General features: G+C 36.7%; 1 protein-coding gene across 1 annotated transcript; it reads right to left on the reverse strand.

Moving 5' to 3' along the window:
- Positions 1 to 3,290: 3,290 nt before the first annotated feature.
- On the reverse strand, positions 3,291 to 27,025 carry LOC144443127 (uncharacterized). Its single transcript, XM_078132498.1, has 9 exons — positions 26,966 to 27,025; positions 19,318 to 21,287; positions 15,416 to 15,605; positions 14,644 to 14,730; positions 13,036 to 13,104; positions 12,508 to 12,582; positions 10,106 to 10,180; positions 6,373 to 6,709; positions 3,291 to 5,052 (listed from the first exon to the last, which is right to left on the reverse strand). Exons 2-9 carry the CDS (start codon positions 21,274 to 21,276, stop codon positions 5,025 to 5,027), a joined length of 2,820 nt encoding a protein of 939 aa, XP_077988624.1. The 5' UTR covers positions 21,277 to 21,287; positions 26,966 to 27,025; the 3' UTR covers positions 3,291 to 5,024.
- Between the last annotated feature and the right edge of the window lie 177 nt (positions 27,026 to 27,202).

Consider the following 27,202-nt stretch of genomic DNA (forward strand, 5'->3'; position numbering starts at 1 on the left):
ACATTTATCGTCTGAAGTACTGTTATTGATTATAGTAGGTTGGCAGGACGAGGGAGTGAAAATGGCAGGGACCGAAAACACAAACATACCATGAGCAAGAATACATTTAGATTCAAGTGCCTGGCTGCCATATTCCTGCAAAAAGTGGATACATGTGTTTTTAGCTCATGTTTTCACGGGAGCGTGACATTTAGAGTTGCTAAGTTTTCTTTGGTTTCACTCAAGAAGTCTTGCCATGAGCCATAAACGAACAACCCTCAGGAGTAAAAACGACTTAACGCATTTTTTTTCACACTCTAATTCAACTCCCAATAGTATTGAATGTGTTCATAACACGTGAGGAACTATCTTGTCAGAAATATTGTCATCATGCTCTCTCTCTAACTATAGCAAATAAAGTATCACACGTGATATTATTAAAATGCAAGATTCAAAAATTCGGTAAATAGTCAAACACTCACCGTAAATTGTGGAATTTTTTTACACAGATATGACCTAATTCATTACTCCTAAGGCCACAGTGGTCTGAGATTACATGTCACTAGTAAAGGTACCTGAGATTAAATATTAAAAGAGAAAGAGAAAGACTACACATCAAGACAGACAAGACAAAACAAGTAACAATACACGAGTAATTGATATACACAGAGTACACCACTTATCTTTTTTTCCCCGAAATCTACGAACAGGGTGTGGTTGCGTAGATTTGATTAGCTCTTAATAGTATGGTACAAGGTTCTGCTGACTGTTGGTACTGCGTGCACATGTGTACTGAAGTTGGTTTCTTTCCGATATGTTGATGATAGAAAATTGTTTTTTAAGTCTATTGTGGTGTTTAAAGCAAAACCGATATCTATAGTCGTCTACCAGTGTTTCATTGTCTATATACAATATGATAATCAATCAGTTTAGCGAAAATATTGGTAAACAAATACGTGTGTAACAGATTAACAACAAACAAATCTATTTACAAACATGTACTCAATAAAGCCCACATGCATACATACATTGAAATGTTCGGGTTTTGACCTAACATTTCTATGTCTCGCCAATATTTCCTTTGAAAAAGAATATTTATTCGAAACGTCAGATTTAACAGCTATATATACGGACTGGTTTATTAGTTCCTTATGCATTTCTACATACATACATACATACATACATACATACATCCATGACAGATCACTTTTGACTGGATACATGCAGATATAGCCCTATAAGCTATAGTAAGTCATTGCATGAAGTAATGTTCGTCCATAACAGATCATTTCTAACTGGATGCATGCAGATATAGCCCTATAAGCTATAGTAAGTCATTGCATGAAGTAATGTACGTCCATGACAGATCATTTCTAACTGGATGCATGTAGATATAGCCCTATAAGCTATACTGTTTCAAGACATAAATGGGCGTTTGTTCAGCTCAATCTCAAAACATACGCCAGAGAAATATCCAAGAACAGTTCCAAAACATACGCCAGAGAAATATCCAAGAACAGTCTCAAAACATAAGCCAGAGAAATACCAAAGAACAGTCTCAAACATAAGCCATGGAAAGATCAAAGAACAGTCTCAAGATACCATAAGCAAAGAAGCAAGCTTTATTTTAACCACCCGGACTGCAAACCGATGCGTATTACAGTCTTGCAGTTACATTAATAGTTTAAAGGTAAATGTATTTAGTACGGTTTCGAATTCGCCAATGTGTGGGCTAAATCAGCCAGGGGATAATAATCATAAAGAATTCATGAGTCAAAGTTTGCATGTTGTCCTTCAGATAGGAAGTTAGAGATTCATAATTTAGCGCTCCTTGACCTCGGTATACTTACAACTTTATTTGGGTTTAAATAATGAACATATCGCCGTTTTTATCTTACCCTGACTTTTAGCTGCTGATAGATCAAATGTATAAATTGCCAGGAAACTGTTTGCGAATATGTGAGTGTGCCTAAAGTATGGCAACTGTAAGATGTCTATAGCTGTCTACCTGTAATCGTATATGCTGCTTATACTTATAACTAGATTAAACGGAACCTATCTCATGGGAGAACATTTCTATCTTTTAGAAATAGGAACCATATAAACTTGTGTTGTATAAAATGTAAAAGTTAGCTGAGCAGAAAGTAGCACACTGTAATGGCGTTGCGTACTTTGGATTCGAAATGATCCATGGATATTATTGTATTGTTTTCATATATTCCCGATTATTTTCATCAAATGCTACCAATTACAACCACTAATAACCACTACAATGTTTAAAGCACCAGAATTATCTTCAGCTCATCCACCACTCCAGTAACACCAGCACCAGCACCAGCACCAGCATCAGCAACCCAGCACCACCACCACCACCACCACCAGCATCACCAACCCACCACCACCACCACCACCACCACCACCACCACCAGCATCACCAACCCACCACCACCAGCACCACCACCACCACCAGCATCAGCAACCCAGCACCACCAGCAGCATGGACTATAAACGTCGTCGCCTGTCAATTGAACGACGGTCAACTACACCGGGAATTCTAAGAGTGAATACTGAACAATCGTATCTCATGTTTGACCTTCAATCCCTACCTTTGACAAAATATTGGTCTATTTGCATATGGTTTGAGTACCAGTTTGGGATGTGCCTGTACATTGCTCTTTTTCGTGTATATATCTGTTTGTATAAGTCAGGTAAATACGAACAAATCCTCCTTTTCAAACTACCACTAGTAATACAAATACATTTGAACTACTATTAAACAAACACACACACAAACAAACCAACAAACCAACAAACAAACAAACAAACAAACGAACGAACGAACGAACGAACGAACGAACGAACGAACGGAAAAACATACAGACAGGCAGACAGACAGAAAAACAAACAAACACACACACACACACACACACACACACACACACACACATACACACATACATACTTCTATGTTTTCAAGTAAAAGACAAGATAACAATTATACATGTAACTGGAATTATTTTCAATGATGAATATTGCGTTCAAGTTCACTGGGTTTGTTTTGGTGTTCCATTACAGCACAGTTTCTAGCAAGTCTGCTATGAATGATTTTTACACTGTGCGTACACAGTGACACGACTTTCTGATATATTTGGGACATCATTTAGCATTGGATACGGCACCCCCTCCCCTCCCCGAAAAGGGACATTCAACACACCTCCCCCTCTTGGAAGGGGACATTCACATAAAGAAACATAGCAATATTGTCTGGGATAAACACCACAAATTTTATTGAAACAACGATAATTTACAGATTAATAGACCTTTAATTTGTTATCAAAACACCAACGTTAAGTAAGTCCGCCACAGGTACTGCGTGAAACAGAGTCACCCAGCTTGAACGTTAAGTAAGTCCGCCACAGGTACTGCGTGAAACAGAGTCACCCAGCTTGACAAAAAATGCAAAATAAATTCGCTAACAACTATGCAATTACTCGGATGGACTTTGTAAAATGTTCCTGTATATAATAAATCGAACACTTCATACTGTTATCAACCATGACCCTGGTTATTGTATACAGAAACTACATTTATGGTGTGTAGCTGTATAGAAAAAACCACGATAATCGATGCCTGTATTACTGTAGACGTAGACTGACCTTCTGACGTGGCGGACTACTTCTCTAGATAACAGGATTAAATGGCATTACGACAAAATACACGAATTACTGTGCAATAATTTTATTGTGAAAATATATACAGTAATGTCCCGAACTGGGTACTCTCTCAAAACACATTTTTGTCTTTGCTTTTGGAAAAAAATGAGTTGGATACTACATGACTTTACATATTTGAGTACGTTCAAGATTTGAGTTGTATTAATAAATCCCTTTACAGCCTATTTCTAACTCAAAATCGCTCATTGTTTCCCTTTATTCCAAAATTGCCGAAACTTTGCTTTGTAACCATGGCATTTGTTTTCTGGAGAACATTTACTGTGATCATAATTTGCTTCAATTGGAGGTTCATCCGAATGGAACACATATTTTTGTTAGAAACAGTCCCTCCCTAATATCAATATGTACACCATCTGTTTATATCAAAACAAGAAAGTTACATAAACAACGTAGACTTATATCTCGTCAATAAAACATTTCTGAAATTTGTTTTACATTGTGAATGACAACACATACTGATTTCCCCTTTTCACTTTCGAAAAACAAAACAAAGTGCAAGTTGAAAACTATCTGGAATAATTAGAGTAAAATAAATTATAAATACATCTCACGTTTTAACGTCACATAAAAATACACCATCATATTAGACTTTCAAACTCACAACATATACATACACGTTTTAAGTCTTTCAAACTATTGTGATAAGAAGTAAATCTAAGGAAGTTTAAAAAATTAAAATACCGTGGCCTCCCATGTTTCAGTTCAGAGCCATCTTTCATATGAAAGACGATTCAGTCACATTATTACAGGACAAACCGAACAATATCAATAAATATAAAATTACATGTTGCTAAGTATGTGAAAAGCAAGTATTAAAGGGGGTATGATCGACTTCGTGGCTTCCATATCTAGTTCTGAATCAGCCTAACAGGGCATATATCGTCAAATTTAAAGATATCTTTCAAAATAACTACACATTGAATCTTGCATGTAAACGATTTGAAATCATTTTCACGATTCTTGTACAAGTTCGTGATTGCACTCAAAAATATATATATACCACTCTTTAAAATATTGCACTTTAAATTGGCATAAAGAAATATGTTGTTGAAAACCGCACAGACCATTCTTTCTCAAAATCAACCGCAACAAAAGAAACATAGTTTGCTTTTATTTACTGTGTCATGAAATGATAGATCACTGTTGATACGATATCCTGATTGTTAGATATGACAACGATGGTTTACAGGGTGGGTACATCGAACAGTTACCAGTTTTTCTAGCCATGTTGAACTTTCCATGAACCCCGCATCGAAACTTCATCATGATGGTATGCATTCAGCAAATACCTCTTAGTCCGGCATTTCAAAATCAAAAAGCTGAAGCTCTTCGACTGTTCCTTTAATAGAGGGAAAATAGAAAGAGTTGGTTTTAGTTGGTGATTAAATGTATAGAAATCTGTACACCATAAACGATGATGAGATGTAGAATGAGAAATAGGGGAAGCGAGGAGAGAGAATGAGAGTGAGAGAGAGAGCGAGAGATAGATAGAGCGAGAGAGAGAGGGGAGAGAGAGAGAGAATGTGTGTGTGTGTGTGTGTGTGTGTGTGTGTGTGTGTGTGTGTGTGCGCTTCAGGATTTCGGAGAGTTAAATAATGATTTTACTTTACATATTTTACGTGCAATTTCAGTGATACGTCAATTTGAACTTCTGCCTCATTTGGGATCTTTACTGTGGGCCACATTGCATCATGGGAGTTAGCAGAAATATAAATGAGATAGGTGAAACATGACTATTCCTGACTCCAAAGAGCTTATTACCTTCAGTAAAATACCATGAACCAGAACCAATATATAGTTAAGAAACAATCCATTATTTCCTGGAGAGGGGTTCCCCTTTAATTAATTGTAAGTGTTTCCTCTGTCGGGTTAACTGAACATGTCCTTACAATGACAATAAATTTCTAAATGTCGTTTCGCCTTTTCAACACAAATTGGCGTCCTTAATTTTTTGATATCAAAGACACGTGTTTACAAAACATTTGATTTAGTGTGTGTTCATCGTCTAGTCTTGACAAAATAGGTATCAATAATTTATCTCATAAGTTGTATTATTTATTTCTTGTTTGAGTTTGAATATACCAAACTGTTTCACACCATGGATGATAAATAAATTAAGTAACCGAGAATGAACAGTGAAAAACAACGCAAAAATGATTATTCACTGTTGCCAATATGTTTTCAGCCGGCTAAGACTTTAAAAGAAATATAAAAATTGCATGACAATACTTAAAGACCGTATTGCAACTTTTGTATATTTTAGCACGTATCAATGCCTGTTGGCTATTTGAAGGAAAATGCGAAATTTGCAAACGAGGGGCAGTCATTCGATGCCACCAAAGAGGTAGACAAAGGAAGAGAATTAAATATAGAAGAGGTGTGCTGTAACTATATACCAGAAGCTTACTTTTTCAGAGTATTAGGTTATATTGGACTTTGGTGCGGATTATGAAATGTGCAACACGAGAAGACACGGGTTCAATTTGACTACAGCATTGAGGAACAGGTGTCAGTGGTAGTTAATAGTTAATATTATAAGATGAAAGATGAGAGTTTAACTTAAGACGGAGAAAGGATAGAACTTTAGAATTGTGAATTCTTAATGAACGCCATCAGTTCGTATTACTCGCACATATGAAGGGATGTAATGAAGACATACCCGTAAATTTCAAGAGATCGGGAGGAAAGTCGACTGGCCATGGCTGTTGCAGAGGGTGCTAAGTTCAGCTCTGAGCCCGTTTCATTAGTCGTTGTCTCCCCATTCATCACCAGTGGCATCATGGCTCTCCACTGTTGCGCATGCGCTGGTAGGCAGGTCGGTCCCAACATGGCAAGTCTCCAATACGATGAAAATGAACGATCCATCTCCCCTCCTTGTTGATCGACGATAGGCTGAGGCCTTCTCTGTTGAGAGCCGATACCATCGTCCGTTTTTAGTTTTTGTTGAATTGCAAGCCGAGCTTTTCTTTCAGCATCCAGTTCGTGGCAAAGGGTGTCTATCAACAAAATAAAGGAAGAAAATAATAGTTACTCAAAAAAGAACTCTACTTGTAAAAAGTCAAACGCCTGAGACTGTAATAAGAGCTGATCTACAAGTCCGAAGATGATTTTTAAGCATGAAAGGATCCCTCCCCTGCCCTCCAAATCAAACATTTTTCTGGTCCTCCTGCAAAAATATTTGGTTTCCTAATCCAAACCTGTTTTAATAAGTGAACGTTCGACAGTATGAACCGAACACTTTTCATGTTTTTTAGTAAAAACCTAGCAAGTGATGGACGTTGAACACGAGACGTTGTCCTGAAACCTAGAGACAGCAATGCTGACTCCAACGAAGTAGAACGATACAGCTTGTGACTTTTGAAAAACCAAGATACTAGTACACTGTTTGGTTTGCAAATACTACTATTATAAATCACAAACAAGAACGTTCGTCCAGTCTTCGCGATGATTGGATAGGCAGAAATCACATGACAAACGAATTACGGCCACGATTACCCATAGTGACTGCTACTCGTTCTAATTGTTTGAATTGTGCGCAAATCCGTTAACCTCTCTTATTGGACTGAAGTGACCCGTGACTTTCTACTCTCCGAAGCCCATCTGTTTCTCGCTATCACTCATATTAATTAAGAGGACAGTCAAATTGTCCCCTACTTTCTCTATAGCAGTTATCAAATCATGTTTGTTGAACTAAATAAAAGTTTCAAATTTGCAGATGTCATCTTTTTGTGTAACTAGAAAAATACATGTATATACTGTATTAAAAAAAGATGAAAGAAAAAAAATCAAAAGCCGCGACTTTTTTCCAGCTTGATAAAATGTAAATCTTATCGAGGTACGAGTTATATATATATATATATAATGTGATCCATGTATTCCATGCAACGAATAAATAAAAGTAGTAAATAAAGGATATACAGTATTTATATTTTATGGTAATTTTTTTCTGTTTTATTTTTTTTACAATTACTTTTGAGGAGACGGCGTTGTAAACGACGTTTAAAGGGTTTCATATAGTCCGTCTGGTACATTCACCTCACCGTGACGTTTGACAACTACTACACGGAGCGTCTCCACTTCATTCGGTAGATGAAATTATCTAATGAAATTAGGCTGGTGTATTTGAAAGCAACGGTCTATTGTTCGCAAATAGAGCTGTACTGAGAGAGAGGAAATGTAACCGATTGCCGAGCCTTATTCACCGCTTACGAGTCATTCATCGGGAAATGACCTTTTGTGTCACGTGACCAGACGATGTCGCGTTCGCCATCTGTTCAAAAAAAACCTAGAGCTATCGTATCATTAATGGTGACAAACACCGAGACTATAATTCAGTCACGACAGAAAGAGATATATTGAAGTATATTCATTGTTAACATCCTATTTAAACAGAAAGTTTTTGGGGTCGTGATTGTTTTGCGACTCAATTAATTTGATAAGGAGAATGTGTTTTCTTAATATTTCATTTTACAATTTCTCATTGTCACAAAAGGTGAAGGGCACGATCTTATGATACGTTTCGGAAACCGTATGGGGCATACTTAGTCCTAATGTTATAAGAATAAGATTTGTAGACAAAAAAGACAAAAAAAAACCCTGACTCGTCAACAGCTTTTCATCTATAGTACAGAATGATACAACTTCGAATTAAATAAATAGTCCGTGTTTAAAGGAAGGTGTCGGAATTAAGTTGGAAGTTTGTGATACATGGCGAATAGACGGATAAAAGTTGATGATTCGGACATACTTTATTTTGTTTTATTTCCATTCAGTAAAACATATGAAGATTCCAGAGAACTGAACTACGGAAATTAAAGGCGACATCACGTAACACAGTAGAGGTTCAAAGAACATAAGTACAGAATATTAGAGAGTGGGGCGACAGAAAGAGACACACATACAGAGAGGGTTGTAGGTCTATGAAATATCTAAGATTACTATTAAATAGTTGAAGAAACCAACATGTACCCCTAACCCTTTACATTATTCTTTTTGATCTGCTGTTAGGGTATCTACTTATTGTTAATTACCCGATCTTAGCCAAAGCGGAAATTTCAACTCCCCTTTCCCCCGCTATGCTATCGGCCTTCCTCCACGAGTACCATGTCTGTTTTTTTGAATAGCGTCTGATAAGCAGGAAACGCTGCTGGCGTCCTCTTCAATACTGGGTCCACGTGAAAGAGGCGGGCTGTCGTCGAAACTTTTGCGTTCAATATCAGAAAAGTGTCACATCATATCACGTGATTGCAAACTCAAAGTAAATAAACAGATATATGATTGAGAGAAACTCTAATTGTTTCGTACTGTTTTATACTGCATTGGCGAGTTTCAGGGGAGGGGGGGGGGTTATGTTACAGCAGACATGCCTTGTGTTTCTTGTATTGAAATAAAATTGAAAGCGAATAGTGATTATTTTCGTTCTGTGGCGGTAGACTTGTATCGAAGAGCGCCAATAACAGGAAGACAAATGACCCTTTTTGGCACTTTTACACGAACTTCTGATAATGTTCATGTTTTTTATGAACTTCGGTCCTCTCCCAGACGATTTGAGTTAATTCTATCGATGTTGACATTTGTTGTCCTAATGTATAGTTTACATGAACTTCGTGATATTGTAAGGTGTATACAGAAGTATATACATTTTATGCAGTTGTCATGTGATGTCACAAGACGAGCAAAGTAACATCTCTGGCAATGACGTGGTGGGCATTTATAAACCACGCCTTAAATTGCAAGATTTATTGAAATTGAACTATATTATATACTATTATAGGTTTTATTTTGCGAATAGAAAAGTTGTATAAATTTCTAACTTTGGGACATTATTCTTAATTTTGAAACAAGTAAACGAACGGTACAAAAAATGAATTACGGCACTATAGTAGATATCATAACAATTTGTGGATTTCAGTCAAATTTGTTCACAGATACGACTCAATGATTTGAATCATTAGATTAACAGTGTCAAAGTCCTAATGATTTGAATCATTGGATTAACAGTGTCACAGTCCTAATGATTTGAATCATTGGATTAACAGTGTCACAGTCCTAATGATTTGAATCATTGGATAAACAGTGTCACAGTCCTAATGATTTGAATCATTGGATTAACAGTGTCACAGTCCTAATGATTTGAATCATTGGATTAACAGTGTCACAGTCCTAATGATGTGAATCATTGGATTAACAGTGTCACAGTCCTAATGATTTGAATCATTGGATTAACAGTGTCACAGTCCTAATGATGTGAATCATTGGATTAACAGTGTCACAGTCCTAATGATTTGAATCATTGGATTAACAGTGTCACAGTCCTAATCAACCTATTACAATATAAGCTATTACCTCACACACACCTTAAATGTCAATATACTCTTCTGACTGACACTTACCTCGTACTATTTGCAATTGATGCGACATCTCTTCTCTAAAAGCTAATTCTCTTTTCACCTGATTTTGGAATGTATCTGTGTGAAATCAAAATATGAAAAACAAGTGAACAGATGGGTTGGTATTGGTTGTTAGTGAAATCCCCGGCATCAGTAGGCGCAGTAGTCCAAGTAATTAGGTACCCCATAGAGAACCAACCCGCAGGACATAAGACAAATTACTAGCCTGCCTCTCAACACCGGTAATCACACGAGAAAGACGGACACAACAATACGTTTCCCAGATATTGAAGGACAGTGACCGGCTGCCTAAATGCTCTCCAATCTATTCAGTTAGCGCTGAAGTAATTACGAAACAGATCAAGTTGTAAGGAGATTTTCAAAAAACGAAACAGCACACATAAATCATCACCATTTCCAGAACTAGTTTATCCGGCATTGATGATTGCGTCACCTGATGCACAATTCCAGGCGTTCAGTTCCAAAACAAATAGGATATTGTATTTTGTGTCACGATGGTGTACGTCATATTGTAGTTAGCATAGTGTATTATTTACTCCTCGTGACTTTTCAATTTAAAGACTACCTTTAACAAGCTCTGATTTTCCAACCTCGTGGGAATAAGTTTGATTATATGTACTTTGTAAGTAACATGCATGTATGTATGTATGTATGTATGTATGTATGTATGTATGTATGTATGTATGTATGTATGTATGTATGTATGTATGTATGTATGTATGTGTGTGTGTGTGTGTGTGTATGTATGTGTGTGTGTGTGTGTGTGTGTGTGTATGTATGTATGTATGTATGTATGTATGTATGTATGTATGTATGTATTGTACAAAGTTTATGTTTCTGTCTTATTTTCTATACACTGTGTTTGTATACAGTATTTTTAGACTTTAGTTCTAAATATTTACCTTACATATACACACATATGCCTTATATAGCGGTAGGGAGTAACATAAATCACATGAATGTTAAAAACCTACATACTTAGAGTAAAAAATAAACTATAATATTTCAAACTCATATAACACAAAGACACAGCTGCAGCAAAAGAGACAGCTTTGGTAACAGAAAACATACTTTCTTAGAAAATAAAATCATTTCGATATTTTGTGAAAGGATTGTGCGGCGCAGAATTATTTACTGTCTTCATCTATATAATGTACATTTGTACTACAGCTGAAGCGAATGTATCAACTTATAAGTAACATAACAATTGTACTGATTCAACAAAGCATGTATCATTATATTGTGTTACCGAACAATTCAATTAAACTGTTAGAAAGAATACCGCCATTGGTGGTTTCTGGCATTCTCCATATGTCGTTTTTTTTCACCATGCTTTAATATATCGCTTAGTATTTACATCGTTAAACCGACTAAACCAAACTCAAAACATCAGTAATATTGTCAGCAGATTAGCTCAAGTCTGGAAAAGAACGAGTCAAAAAAGGACTTTTCACAGAAAAGGCTATTCTAAGTTTGACTTGTATACGCCATTCAAAATGAACGTTTGCATGCACACGCTGCCACCAGGGCTGGCTTTTTCCACGCGGGTGGACTTGTATATGGGATATTGTAGGCAACAAGCATGGTACTGAGAGTTTGGTATACACAATATATGACACGTGCTTGCTACATCGCTGTATAGCAGTAAAGACGACAGAAGGGGAAGATGAAACAAGTCTGCACTTAATGGATAAAATTAGCAATACTTAATGATAGTCACAATAGAAAGATCGTAGAGAACACCAATTTCACAATTGTGAGAGACTACGATTGCCACGGTACAATGAAATCTGTAGATACTATACAGGCAATGGTTCTATACTGTCGTCATATTTGGACTGATATGACTACGTTTGTAGAAAAAAAGAACGATTCAATCGATACACCAAATCTCAAAGTATTTTAAATAAATATGATAATCGACCAAAATTGATGACTTTGAGTTAAACTTTGTTTATTTAGAAATAAAGACAATAGAAAGAATTTTCGTTAACAACAGTTTTTTTAATCCAAGAATAATTGTGTGTATCCGATAACATGGCCTCAGAAAATAGGGTAGGTCGCGATTTTAATTTTAAAAAATTAGCTTTTTAATTGTTTTTAGTTTTGAATTTTTTTTTTTGAAAAATATTGCTTCTACCCAGAAAAAAGAATACCTCTTCTATAATAGAGTGAAGAAATATGTACAGACATCGCCGTGGAAAGAAAACAGACGTGCAAGAAAGTCAAGAAGACAAAAAGATAAGAAAATCTATTTAATTTAAATGTTTTAAAAAAGTGTCGGATCGGAGGCTTAAAATAGGGTCGGTTGTTGTTACTGGAAACACACAATTTTTTTATCGCTTAAACGGAGATAATTAAATTCATAACGTAAAGTCACGTACCTTTCATTAATTGACACTCCTGTTCCATTCGTTTTCTCATGTACATTTCTTGTAATAACGCCTTTTCCAATTCATCTAAAAAAATAGAAAATCATGTTCTCTTCAATGAAATGAAAGACTTAACTTAGGTAATCATTTTCTAACCTGGGCATCTTGTCAATATTATTCGATTGTATTAACGGCTAGTTCGTGGAAAAGAATGAAAAGCGATCAAATTAAATATGAAAGTAATACTTCTCGAAATCTCAACACAACAACATATTTTGAAATACTTGAGGGGCTTGAATAGAATTTGGAGTCAGGTTCGTAAACGAGGGGAAAAATACGATCGATTTCTACTTTGACACCTACTTCAGGCAATTAGGCAATTAGTAAAGTGTATCTTGTCTGCAAATTACCGCCCGGAAGTATCGGTACATTTATCAAGCAATAGTGGTCAAATTAATCGGTTATGTTGATTACTTTCTTCCGAGTCATTTGGGAACCACCAAGGAATAATAAAGAACGACACTATAGATCACCACTTACCCTTTGCCATGTCGCCAACGTTTGGTTTTTCCCGAAAACGATGACAAGACAATGTCGCTAGTTTTTCAACTAAAGAAAAAAAAGAATATATATAATTTGTTTCATACAGGAATAATATTAGGAAAAAATCCAAACAAAGCAAAGTGCACAAACACACAGATATACTCACAAGTAAATCATACAAACAAAGCAAAATGTACAAACACACAGATATACTCACAAGTAAAACATCCAAACAAAGCAAAGTGCACAAACACACAGATATACTCACAAGTAAAACATACAAACAAAGCAAAGTGCACAAACACACAGATATACTCACAAGTAAATCATACAAACAAAGCAAAATGTACAAAGACACAGATATACTCACAAGTAAAACATACAAACAAAGCAAAATGTACAAACACACAGATATACTCACAAGTAAATCATACAAACAAAGCAAAATGCACAAACACACAGATATACTCACAAGTAAATCATACAAACAAAGCAAAGTGCACAAACACACAGATATACTCACAAGTAAATCATACAAACAAAGCAAAGTGCACAAACACACAGATATACTCACAAGTAAAACATCCAAACAAAGCAAAGTGCACAAACACACAGATATACTCACAAGTAAAACATACAAACAAACCAAAATGTACAAACACAGATATACTCACAAGTAAATCATACAAACAAAGCAAAGTGCACAAACACACAGATATACTCACAAGTAAAACATCCAAACAAAGCAAAGTGCACAAACACACAGATATACTCACAAGTAAATCATACAAACAAAGCAAAATGCACAAACACACAGATATACTCACAAGTAAAACATACAAACAAACCAAAATGTACAAACACACAGATATACTCACAAGTAAATCATACAAACAAAGCAAAATGCACAAACACACAGATATACTCACAAGTAAATCATACAAACAAAGCAAAGTGCACAAACACACAGATATACTCACAAGTAAAACATCCAAACAAAGCAAAGTGCACAAACACACAGATATACTCACAAGTAAATCATACAAACAAAGCAAAATGCACAAACACACAGATATACTCACAAGTAAATCATACAAACAAAGCAAAATGCACAAACACACAGATGTACTAGTACTCACAAGTTAAACATACAAACAAACATATCTACTTTTTCTGTCATCTTCATTGAAATTGTTATCTTATTTAAAACTTATATTAAAAATAAAATTAACAATTAATCAATGAATTTATTGAGTTGATCATTTGATAGACTATTATGGGGAGTAGTAATACATTTACATGTACGTCATTTCCGAAACCTTAGCTAAATGAAATTGTGTAGCTTCAGTTGTGTTATATATATATATATCAGTGATGAACAATAATTAATATGGATTGATTTCAAGAAATATCATTATAACTTATAAAATATAATGGACGCAATTCGCCAGAATCAGTTTCAATTCAATTAAAGGCGTCTCCTTGTATATTTTGTACTGGGAGGAAATGAATATTTGAAACTAATATGTAGTTACAACAGTGACTCGCTGCTGGCGAACTATCATGTCACATCACGTGATTACTCGCCATTTATTCCAAACTTACCTGAAGTTTCACATGTATTCGTTTCGTCTGTAATAGTTTTGGGAGCCATTATGAGGAGATCGGACGAAGTTGGACTCGTAACTGGAGCTAGAAATACACAAACAGCGGAATGGGAGTTACATTACTGTATGATTAATTTACAGTTGTGAGTAAGTAGGTAATAAGTAAGTAAGTGAGTGAGTGGGTGAGTGAGTGAGTGAGTGAGTGAGTGAGTGAGTGAGTGAGTGAGTGAGTGAGTGAGTGAGTTGTTGTTGTTGTTGTTCCTTGATAAGTGAGTAAGTGAGTGAGTAAGTGAGAGTAAGTGAGTAAGTGAGAGAGTAAGTGAGTGAGTGAGTAAGTAAGTGAGTGAGTGTGAGTAAGTGAGTGAGTGAGTGAGTGAGTGAGTGAGTGAGTGAGTGAGTGAGTGAGTGAGTGAGTGAGTGAGTGAGTGAGTGAGTGAGTGAGTGAGCGAGCGAGCGAGCGAGTAAGTACGTAAGTAACTAAGTAGTTTGAATGTGGAGTTTATGAAATATAACTTAGGACGAGGACTTCCTAAACAAACAAGAAAGGAAAAGAACATAATTGCACTATTTATTTAATGAAATGTTGTCGATTTGATGTCCATATTCCAAACATGTCTAGTTGCCGCACTGTTATCTTGGTTAGATGAGACTATGGCGGTAAGGATGCGAACATGATGTCACATTGTTTTATATTCAAATATGTATTGGTTTTCTTCATTTTGAGACTTTTGGTGCATTTTCGGGTTTTGCCGTGAATTGGTTTTACGTACCAATACTACCATGGTTCTTTATAACAGTCGACTCAGATTGTTGACCACTATATTTGCTTGAAACAGTCATTAAACTGGTGGGTGATCTTGAAACCGCCGGTATACTGGTGGGTGATCTTGAAACCGTTAGTACGCTGGGTGGTGATTTGGAAACGGGTGACGTCACTTGACAGGCTAGGAGACGGGCAACCTGTGTAAGAGATAAAACAGTGAGGATGATCGAAAGCGATTATAGACAATCTCTCCTGATGTGCGTTCCGCATGAAGTTACATGAAAATATAGGGGTGAAAAGTATGCACCGTGTGAAACGTTTATTATCGTGAAACATCTCAATGATGCCAGGATACTGTCGAGGGACTTACAAAGTGAACCGGTGAACATGGGAAGAAAAATTAAACGACAGATTACAGGTGCTATGTAGTCCTCCTTCGGGGCGACGTTTGAAAACTGAGGAACAGTATTCACAGTAGTGCTACACCTTAACGGGCGCCTGATGAAACGAAGGCAGTGACACGTAACAGTGGTAACATGGGTATCATACACTCCCCGCAGTCTTGTCTCTTTTATCTCGGACTTCGTTTGAATCTACAGAAAAGTTTATACGAAGTAAGACAACAGCTCGTTTTGAGGTGAAATATCATGCAAGTTTTTTTTTCTAGGTTCAAAAGCTCCCCCTTTTTTGAAATAAACCTTTAAAAAATTGTTACAATCGATAATTTATAATTTCTTGGTACAGGTACAACCATTTTCAAATTATCTTCAAAAGTCAAAGGATGGTTCGAGTTTATAATTAACACCAGAACAGTTTCGCTTAATTAACCACTGTCGGCCAATTACACATTTTTCTGTAGAAATGTTGCTACAAAGTGAAAGGTAAACGTAAATAACCACACTGTGTCATAAAGTTATAATATTACAAGTTTACTTTGATTGCTTAATGTTAAATCAATTGTAATAACCATGTAAGATAGTGTCCTGTTGTTGTGAGCATTTCTCCGAAGTTTATATATGGTTGGACTATTCACCGAATTGTAAAAGGTAGCGTGAGAATAATCATAAAACAGTGTTAAAGCATGGACAGGTTATCGACTCAAATCCAGTGTGTTCTCATTTAATACAAATATATTGACAATAGCTTTGTACAGATACAATGGAATAATTACAAAACTTAAAGTAAACAAAGGGCCGAACAACTTGATGTTACCCGCATGGCTAAAAAGAAACCATCACTTGAAATGAAAAACAAAGAAGTGACACAATAGTGTATTAAAAGCACTTCCTACATAAGTGGTAATATCCCATATGCTATAAAACTGTTGAATTTCTAGTAGCATTGAGTATGTCTGAAATATGTGAAAGCGGCGAAGAAATTAGCTTCAGTTTGGTTACGTGTTAATGCACCCACAACTCATCCCCTCTTTAGGACATGACTGCTCGAAGGTAACTTTCAGAGATAAAAAGATGAAAATAAGAATTGATGAAATAAGAGTGATATTAAGACGGGTGAGCAGAAATGAAAACAATAAATATAGCTTTGTAAACATGCATAAATGCCTCTGAGAGGTCAGCTGTGTTATAAATCGGCACTCTCTATTATAGGAGGAAGCTTTTAAAGCTGAACACCAAGTCATACTATCTCGTCTCGATTAATCAACAAAAGAGTACTTTAATTTGCTTCCCCTTGTCATCGCCTGGGGGACTTTCAGTACTATAGCAGAGAGATATGCCATCAAAGAATCTACAGACAACATTTATAGTGTCAATGTGTGTTGAATCCTAACTATTTCTATACTCTCTGTAATTTTATTTTAAAACCAAGGAAAATAAGTAAGATTTATCGTTGCACATGGATTTAGACCGTCACCTTTCTTTATAACGGACGAGATGAATTCTCATAAAATTACATTGATGGTTTTAAGATGGGTCTCGTACTCAGTGGAAATTGATCAAAATTTCACAGCCTTGGTTTGTGGGGATAGCCACTGCGGCACCGCTACAGTATCAGTCATTGCTACGTTGCGTTTTTTTCTGTAAATGTAAAGATAATACTAACAAAACCAATACCGTGTCTCCTTGCATACAGTCGTAGTCTTAATCAAAGCAAGATTTTTCCCTGCATGACAACGTGACAATTTAAATGCTATTAGCAATGCCTTCTAACTCATTGCATTTGAAACTAGGCTTTCTATGAGCACACACTAATACATTTAGCATTAATTTTAGATGAGTACACGTCCGTCGTTTCTCGCTTTCAATAAACTTGATTGCTTCGGCTATTCGCGTGTGCCCATCTGTAGGATTAAAGCACACTTTGTTGTAGCCCTCAGATAAATTCGCCTAATGAATAAATAATAAGCTTTTAATACGTCCATATTTTAATCTGTTTGATGAAACATTGCTGTAGAAGATTCCAATTAGTTTCATTCAAATTGATAAATGACGTGAATTTTAGTCATTGTTATTGTGATATTCATAGTCATAACATTCGTCTTCGATTAAACCCCGCAGAAAGGAGTACAATAAATCAATGCATGGATTTGAAGTGTTTGCACTCTTCAATGTTATTTATAACTCTAAATCTTGTCTAACTCATCTCTAGAAGCCATTAACCGGCAACCATTACTTTCTCTGCCTTCTACTGCGTGTGAAAACGTCATTTGAATTAATATGTTACGACTCCTTTCACTAAGGGCATGTATTTCTAAGCATAATTGTCAGGTGAGATAATGTCAACATTGCTTTTCATGACATGGCTTTAATTACTGGACGTTGCCATGGCAATATTTCTGTCAAATTTATGGAGAAATGTTCTATACTTATTTCGACACCTTAAGAATGTGTACTTTTGTTTGGACTCACCTTGAAAATAGGGAGTGTGTAATTTTGGGTTAGAATGTTGACTTTCTTATTGAATAAAACCAGAAGGAGATAAAATACACGTTTCTTAGTGATTCAAATAAAAATGAGTCACCATTAATACATGAAACCAGGCTGAAAATTATACTGTCTATAATCACTTCAATACAACCAGCATTTTTGGAGTTTGTCTTGAATTTACTGGGGAATAACTTTTGGTTTTGTATTTTGTCTCAAATACAAACTCTTGTAGGTCAACACGGCAAAACAACAACAACAACAACAACAACAACAACAAAACTTCAAATGAAAATCACGCCAATAATAATAATAATAATAATAATAATAATAATAATAATAATAATAATAATAATAATAATAATAACAACAACAACAACAACAACTTGAAAATGACAAAAAGAACGACAACAACAATAGTATATATAGAACAGTTTCTGCCGCGGCAAAGTGATAATTGTGCACGGCATCGTATATAACGGTGAAATCCACCAGGACCTGGAATACGGTAACTGTTCTCCGCATCATTTAACTCCAATGCCGTATAATCAGATAATTTTCGGGATAATTTTATCAAGCACTTCCCGAATCATGGTGAACATATCCCGATTCTATGGGAATGTATTCCCTTTTGTGCAGGTTACAGATTAGATTAGTCAGTTTACAACAGTGTCAATATGTACATGTACAAAAGGTTGAAGTGTATGTCGATTTTCCTTTTCAAACAATTTGTAGGATAATTTACTTACATCTCTTCACCTAATACACTGGTTTGTCGTGATTGCCACTATTGGACTCACAGTTAATTACCCTAATGTCGGTTCTCAAAATTAAATTTGACCAGTTACAAGTAATTCGGTTTAACGCAAAAAGTCGGCCTCGGCTTCAAAGAGTGACACACTCGCAAACAAATAGGACGATAAATTTGCGTGCTGTAATGTATATAAATTACATGCCCGCTAATGTAGGAATTTACCGCTTACAAAAAGACCAAGGAAGAATGTGTGACGCTTGAAAGCATACTTACTTGTTCGTCCCCAGGTGCATTGATAACTTCGGTTGAAGGTAGTTTCGATGCTTCATAATCAGCACACGGTGAGAGGCTCTCAGTTGAAGATTTCACAGATTTCAGTGCTTCATTTGAATTGACTTCTATCGGTACTTCTCTTTCCCCCTGTGTCTCATCGTCATCTTCTCTGTCTTCTGCCTTCTTTTGAGCATTATTGTCTGATAAAAGTGGTGTTGCTGTGGATACATAGTAGTTGACTTGTTCATCATCAGTTATATTGATGTCACTCTCCTCTTCGTCTTCTTCATCGCTGGCGTCTATCTCAGATAATACACCGGTCATCGCTGGTTTGTCACTATATTGATGAGGGGTTTCGCTTGGGTTTGTATGTGGGTCTTTGACCTTGTCATTGCTCGAACGGAGGGATAAATCGGTCGGTTGTATGGACTGTTTAGTCGAGTACACATTTCTGTCTCTTGTTACAGGTTTAAAAGCAGACACATAATTATGCGTTTCCTGTTGGAAATGTGTCTTGGGGTATGTACACTCTTCCAGTTTCTCTTCAGCGGCGTATTTCTTCCTAATCTCACAGTCCCATGGGCTGAACTTGTCACTATCTCGTCTACCAGTGTCATGGTCATGACCAAGTGGAGATGTCAGTTTAGTAGGTGAACTCATTTTACCTCTTTCAGTTGCTAAATTTGTCTGTGGAAAAGGCTGACCCTTGAATAAAATGTTACCATTAGATGCCGGTTGCGGATAATACGTATGGTTTAAGCCCATGCCGAACGCCTTCCCCCAAGAACTATACAATTCTTTATTGCCCCATAAGATGTCAGAAAACCCACGTTTAGCACTGGTTGGGGATAAGTGTTTTTTAGCAACTAAATCTAGTCCAGGGTACGGTGGAGAAGTTGGCATATTTTCTGTTTTCTTCTGAAGCATAGACTCCCCCTGCATAGCATATGTTTTACTTGGCATCGGCATTAACGGATAGCCGAACGGACGAGTCATGTTGGTATGTAAGGCAGGCTGGTCAAAATCTAAGCGGCTTCTCTTTTCAGGTGGAGGATTCGTCATCCCGAAAGCAAATGATGACAAAGATGGCGCAGACGACGACGAAGATGACTGGTTACTTCTATCGTGATGATGATGATGATGATGTGAAACCGAACTCATGATTCGTTTTCGACTGCCTCCGTTGAACATCGCTTTGACGTCTTCCCAGGCGTACATTAGATCGACCGGACCATCATCCGCGGCCAACTTGATGTGACGACGCCATGAGTTGAAGTTTGCTGCGTCTGGGTGTTTGTATGTGCCACTCGGAGTGCGATGAGAATGGAAAATGAATTTGTTCGGAGAGAAATACATATTACAGAAAGCGCATTTGATACACTTAGCTCGACTGCTGTTGTAACGTGAAGGTATAAAGCTGCCTCGGCAGCCCCAGGCACATTCGTGCTTTATATCGAAAGCAAAGTTTTCTGGAAGCTTTGGAGGCGCGGTATCTCCTAGGAAGGACTTGCAAAGTCTTTCGGCTTCTCTCTTCGTTATCATTCCGCAACGACGTGAAGAAATTGGCATAGCCCCGGCCCTTCGAAGTATTTCAAGTTGAACTGGGGTGCACTGCACGCAAGTAACACCCAACGCTACCCGCCTGTTATGTATTTCGTTGTAACTATACTGTTTGAGTAGCGTATTGGAGATCTGTGCCAGACACAAACGTTCTTGGTTATCGATCACAAGGGCTGCGATGGGCACACCATTTAGGATGACAGTTCGGCAAATGTTTGAGTTGGCTGGTTGGTTTTTGTTCGATTCGTCTTGGCCGTTTTCTTTGGAGATTGCTTCTCCGGCTCGCACAGGTGATAGGGCTGGTTGGGGCGAAGATGTGGAACTGCGGCGGGTGATATCTTGACCAACGTCGTTGGGTGACTGAGGAACTAGTGGTGCTGGAGATAACTGTCCATCCATGATGAAAATGCCTGCGATATTAAAGAACAATAACATGAAATAAGACCAACTACAAACCAATCTCTTGCTTCGTAGAAAATGATAATTCCTAAATTAAAACAGTAATGTGCAAATAACTCCAATCACAACATTTAAACTCTAACAGAAGTCCGTCACACTCAGCGTTTTGAAAAGAAAAGCATGAAAATATCAAAGCAAATACTCGGACGATAAATGCACGTTGGGTTTAACGGATAAACCATTAGAACATACATTCGTCGTGGCCGAGTGGACTAAATCTGGACAATTTTAGAACTAAGTGACAATAAGACATAAACATATGCTTAATGTTGAATACATTGGTAATTACTGAACAGAAACTGAGTCGAAAGTAAAACAGGCAAATAGTCGCTTATTTAAATCTCCTCATGTGTCTATTGGAAGGGACAGAGCTACTTTATATAGCCATTAGTCAGTTATATCACGACATCCTTAATTGTGGCGATGTCTACGCAGTGGTCATTTCGTCGCAATATGTACTACACGCACACTGCTTAATTAAACAACTTTTCAAAGTTCGTCTGCAGAGATCCCACAAAAGCGTTGAAATATTCATAACTTTAAACTTCATCTCATGGCTATTAGGCTTGAAAAGATGGACGTTTTTACGCCGACCGACTCCGTCGATAATTTGATGTAGAAATCGGTATCAGAATTATTCAACGCTAAGAATACCAATACCCAGAGCGCCGATTCAGAGCGCACGCTGAATCCGAAATGAGCTCCGGATCACTTTCATGAAGTATAAATTTGATCAAGCAATAAGGGTATGTCCATTTCACTCGTGTAATTGGTCCTGTTTCCTATCATTAATAGAATAATAATTGTAAGCATGTCGGTCCGATAAACTGTTAAAATGGCAACGAGGAGAATAAAACAAAATTCGCATCCAAGCCACGTACAACCTATACACCCATATAACTGGGAAAGCTAGATTTTCCTTATCTCTATCTATCTATCTATCTATCTATCTATCTATCTATCTATCTATCTATCTATCTATCTATCTATCTATCTATCTATCTATCTGTCTGTCTGTCTGTCTGTCTGTCTGTCTGTCTGTCTGTCTGTCTGTCTGTCTGTCTGTCTGTCTGTCTGTGTGTCTGTCTATCTATCTATCTATCTGTCTATCTATCTATCTATCTATCTATCTATCTATCTGTCTGTCTGTCTATCTATCTATCTATCTATCCATGCATTTCGAACATCTATTCAGACCAGAGGGACTTGAAGCTACATTTTTTTGAACATTGCCCTCTGCGTTATGTCAAGTCACTATTTTCGTGTTGATCACTTAACACCAGGGCTTATCTTTTGGATTGAATAGCGCCAAGAAATAGAAATGTCAAGTAAACGGTTCATTTCCGCGGAAACAGGGTTGTCTAAATGAAACTCACTTCAACGATCGTGTGCCATCATCATTGAGAACGCAACGATCGGCAATTGATAATGTAAACAAGTGAAAACGAGGCTTCATCAAGAGAAAGAACGGCTCTAAGTTGACTATTATCGAAAATAAACTTTGGTGAGAAAAGACAGCGAGGAATATATCTGAAGTAATACTTTCTTCCCGGAGAGTGAAACCCAGTCTATTGATATCCTAATCCACGTTCTTCCTTCCGATCCTTATACTGTTGACATGATCGCCACAGGTAAAGTCTGGTTTGAAGCCTTATACGTAGGTGAACCCTATCAACATCTTGATATATTCACAATGGAGTCTGCGACACAGCTGTAAACGATGAAGAATTAACTAACATGCCTAAATGACCGCTGAAAGCGTTTATTTGAAGGGAATTTTATAGCCATTAGAACTCATCGCAAACACCTATTCAGGGCATCTTTTATGTCTTGTCAATATTTAAAACAGGTCGAGCCAGTCATTTTGTAAAGCCACATCGGCGGAAAACTGATCATTTTACGCTATAAATCAACCGGTATGAGAGTCATGCAGCCGTGTACTTATTCTTTTCACCCGACTGACTGCAGGCCTATTAGGGAGTGGCACTCGCTAACATATGAAACAGTTGATCCAAACCATTCTATTATACAACCATGTACACCGATTCACTGACTTCACCTTGCCTTATTGAAAATCATTACTTTCGATCGTTTTCAAGTTTATCGATCAAATACTGCCACTCTCACAGGGGTATATAGAACATTAACATGGACGCACTTGAGTTGTCAGAATCGTATGTGTGTATGAAAATGGTATTTAAAACTGGATATAATGTAAAACCTAAACTATTTAATTCGAGATTGCAGTTTGGGTTTCTCGCTAACATCTTTATTCAGTATGACAGTAATTACGTGAAGATCCACACTACGCTAAATTTAGTATGACATCTCCTCTGAACGATAAGTATCCGTCAGCGACATCAAATTTTAATATTCTGATAGACACGGGGCCATGATTTAACATATTCTCACAGCTAAAGGTCGAATCTGTCGCATTGAACATTTTTAACACATTACACCGCCCGAGAGGAAAGTAGTGGAATAATTTCATGTATATTTCATGGCAACGTATTTCTACTTGGTGTGAAAAAAACTCATCGTCTATCAAATTATTGGAAATCAAAACTGTACCTTTCGCTTCTTATATTAACACGTGTTCTATTTATCGAAAACTCATTTTATTTCTAGCGTTTTGCAAAAAAACCGAACGTTGTGAGTTAGCTTTTAACTGTAATTAATTTGGACAGTGCAGTGCAGTGGAGTAACGCGAATCACATTGTCGGAGGGTCATGAAAAATTTAGTCAATGCGAACAAAAATATGAATTACTCACATGGGGACCTGCACCCATAAATGATTATACGACCGCTAGACGAAGGGAATACACATGCAAGTTTAAAACGCATTTAGTTTTGCCGCGTACGACTGAAAATTTCATTAAAAATGGAAAAGCATATATTTTGCGTGACATGTTATCGTGGAATGCCTTTCGAATTAAAAGTCAAACGGATAAATAATATATACGCTCTAAATGTGGAAAATGTAACACAACTGCATTACTAGTTGATGGATATACATATGGAATCATCGTGTTTTATCGTGTATATTTATGCAAGATCAGACTATATCACTTATTTATGGATATTTGAAACAATGTTTAGTCTTAAGGCTATCATGTAGTTAGTTAGACAAAAAACTGAAAAGCACAGTCTGACAGGGAAAACGGTGATAACAATAGCAGATGTGTGTCTCTTGAATTTAAAGAATACACATCTTGAATTTAAAGAAGACTAAATTAATATACATGTAACACAACGGTTATCACTGTATACGTTGGATAACAATGAACACAACTTTCGAAAGGTTTCATTGTTGGTACAACGCTGTTCTATATATGGAACTTGGAAGTCATAGAACTTGGCTTCCATAGTATTATGGTTAAGACACAATGAAAAGTATTTACGTTGTACCCGATTGCACCAAAATTTAGTAAAAACACACACCAAAAATTCAACACGAGTATTGGTTACCTAGGATAGCAAACAGACTGTGGAGATGAACGGCAAGGAGAGAGCACGAGAGAAACGTTAGTCAATTCACAAGTGAATAGAAACAGATTAATTTCAGTAAAACGCACTTCATGTAGTACAAAAGTAAGAGATTATATTGGATCAAAGAGAACGTTTAAAATAAGTTACGTCAGCAAGGGAAAACATTGTCGATGTTACGGCATACGGCGGAGAGGATTTGAATCTAATCCCGCATAGTTTGTGTACATTTCCCGGTATTCTAAATTTTAATACTAATTTGTCGACACACTACAGCCAACTTTCACAAGTCAGGAACAGGGATAGTTCGATGTACCTTTATGTGAAAATAAACAGTGAATAGTGATTTCACGAAATTGTATTTCAACCCCATTTTCTGAATTACTTGTCATAATTAGTAATTATAATATCGAGTTAGAATTCGTATATTTTGTGATGTTAGGATCGGTGATTTTTCAAAAACATTTTGTGCAAAATTAATGAAAGAACTCTCAAGTTGTAGATGAACAATGAACATTAATCTTACAAATTAATATGCCATAATTAAATCGAACTGTACACCCGAATAATATAATATCAAACATGCCAAAACGAAAGGAAAACACTCCCTTTGGGTTTTTTGTGTGAAAGGTGTTGAAAGCATAGGGAAATACATCCATACTTGTAAGCTAAGCTAAGCTAAGCTAAGCTAAGCTAAGTATACGCAATATTGTGTGGATGGCAGACATACAAGATGTACACTGACAACATACGCATGGACACAGAAAACCAAAATTTGTTGTACTAGACTCTCTGGTACCTTGAAAGGATTGTTTTGAGCGAGAATGCGTACACTTTAAATGAAAGAATCGAATCAGAGAATATCGGGAGTTCGACTTCTCCAACTGCGTTCCCTCTCGTTTCGGTAGATTCCGGCGTCCTTTACTACCGAGTGATTGCGTTTGTCACACATAATAGTTTCCGAAGATATACTTATTCGGAAACTACAGTTAAAAAATACTGACATAACTTTGTTATTGGTTGTTATACGTGAGCTGTGCCATTCGGCCCGACATCCATGGGCGAAATATAAACGAAGGTAGTTATTGTCCTTAGAAATGTCCTCGCAACTGATCCTAACACAGCAGAACTGATGAGGATGAAAAACACTCAACAAATACAGTATGTAGATGGTGAATGTGACTATATTGGTAAAACATACAATTTCTAATTTTGGGTTTGGATGACACATGGTCGACACAGTACGAGGCTGGTATGATTACACCTTCAATTGGTTACAAACTTCAATTGGGGAATATTTTTGTAGTGTCACGAGTGGGTCATGGCATTTAAACTAAAACAATACAGTTAAGTCTGACCCACGTTAATGTTGTTGTTATGTGTCTATTTGTGAAATATTGATAGAATGAAAATTTACGATTATTCAACTCTTAAAAGAAGAAATGTATGGTGCTAAGATATTAATGATTTAGACTAGATAGTTCGTGACCACTTATTATGATGCATTATCGTACATAGATAAACATACAAATGTATTAAGTCTCCTGGAAATTGTCAAAACTTGTATAAATGAAGACTGCATCATTGTACCTGTCCACAGACCTAGCGGTACTGATAATAACGTTAGTGTTTTAAGAAAAAAGTAACACCTATTCCACCTGCTATGAAGTAAATACGTTATCGGTAAACAAAATTTCATCTCTGCCGAGAAATATACCAACGCGACTCTGTCACAGTACAAAGACAGATCGAGTCTGCTAGTAATCAACGAAGTACCGGACATATCGCCCGAATCGTCGTTCCGTCGACAGACTTACCGAACGACGAATCGATTTACATGTAGACAGTCACGTCCATCAATCAACACTGCAGGCTTACATGCTTCGAAGCAGATTGTGATCTTTCGGAAATATTTCGTGGCTTCGAAAAAGCAATGACCAGAGTTGTTTGCCACATTTCAACGTTGATAAATTTAAAAATAAAGTGGAAGCAGATTTGTACTTCATATTGTAATAAAATCTGTCAGGTATTAAATGGTCTGATACCTTGTATAACTTAACGACAGCGATAGGCAGATTTTTTTTAACTTTAAGATTTTTTTGTCCAAATTTCGCGGAAAGAATAACAATATGAACATCTTACCCGAAGTCTGTTCCGCGGTAGCTTCTGCGATATATGAGCTCACGTGTATGTTCAGAAAAGATCCACTTCGATTCTTAAATGATCTTGGTGTCACCAAATCACCAGTATGACTAGATTTATCCGAAGTTTTGATGAGGTACAGCCGACGACTGTCACTTGTCTTTGGTAAGTTCGCCCACTGGTGACACTTGTTACTCGTGACGCAGTAGCACTGTTAACCGAAACAAAGTCACAATA

Source organism: Glandiceps talaboti, chromosome 12 (genome assembly GCF_964340395.1).
Source record: "Glandiceps talaboti chromosome 12, keGlaTala1.1, whole genome shotgun sequence".
Taxonomy (NCBI): Eukaryota; Metazoa; Hemichordata; class Enteropneusta; family Spengelidae; genus Glandiceps; species Glandiceps talaboti.